General features: G+C 38.1%; 1 protein-coding gene across 1 annotated transcript; it reads left to right on the plus strand.

The window, feature by feature from the left end:
• Nucleotides 1-29: 29 nt before the first annotated feature.
• Nucleotides 30-640, plus strand: Hacd1 (3-hydroxyacyl-CoA dehydratase 1; the record flags this gene model as incomplete). The annotated part of the gene is given in 2 exon segments (XM_011315253.1): nucleotides 30-185; nucleotides 405-640. Coding segments are annotated over 2 exon segments (266 nt in total), but the record flags the coding sequence as incomplete, so codon positions are not given.
• Nucleotides 641-796: the final 156 nt, after the last annotated feature.

The following is a 796-nucleotide window of genomic DNA, read 5'->3' on the forward strand; positions in this document are numbered from 1 at the left end:
AATGATCAATCGTCGAATTACTTCTCCCCAAAATTTATTAGCCAACAATTCTCTTTACTTTCAGTTGGAGTTACATCCTGTGTTTATTAACAAGATACTACTTCACTGATGATTTCAAAGGTCAAAGTCTGTGGGATGTTGAATACAACTCTCTAATGGTCTTCCAAAATGCCGCAGTTTTAGAGGTGAATTTCTGGAACAACTCCAAGGTTTTCCCCAAATATTTCCAAAATCAGAAAGATAGCGAAATTCTTGTGACGATCTTTTTTGCAGCCCTCAATGAGTTCTGCAGAAGAGTTTCTAACGAAAATTTCAGTATCTCCTTTAATTCCGAGGATATTCCGATTTTTACTCAACTTTTTACGGAATGTGAAATTTTCTGAATTTGTGGGGCTTTTTTTTAGATTTTACATGCAGCTGTTGGTTTAGTGCGTTCGAATGTCGTGATCACGACGTTTCAAGTATTGAGCCGAGTCATGGTGGTGTGTGGTGTATTACTTGCTACACCAACGAGTGCCGCTGCTGCTTCCGTTGGATTGCCAATTGCACTTTTTGCTTGGTCAGTCACCGAAATTATTCGATACGGATATTACTTTGCGAATCTCATCGACTTTGTTCCACACTTGCTCGTCTGGCTGAGGTAAACCGTTTGTGAATACAGTAGGAAAAGGGATTTAAATTCATCGTCGAATATTCAAGTCGACTGTATTAAATTTTCGAGGAATATTTCCGAATCCATAGGAGATACCCACATTTCAATTACGTTTTTTGCACAGCAAATTTAATTTATTTCAGC

This window comes from Fopius arisanus, unplaced genomic scaffold (assembly GCF_000806365.1).
Source record: "Fopius arisanus strain USDA-PBARC FA_bdor unplaced genomic scaffold, ASM80636v1 scaffold00641, whole genome shotgun sequence".
In the NCBI taxonomy this organism is placed as follows: Eukaryota; Metazoa; Arthropoda; class Insecta; order Hymenoptera; family Braconidae; genus Fopius; species Fopius arisanus.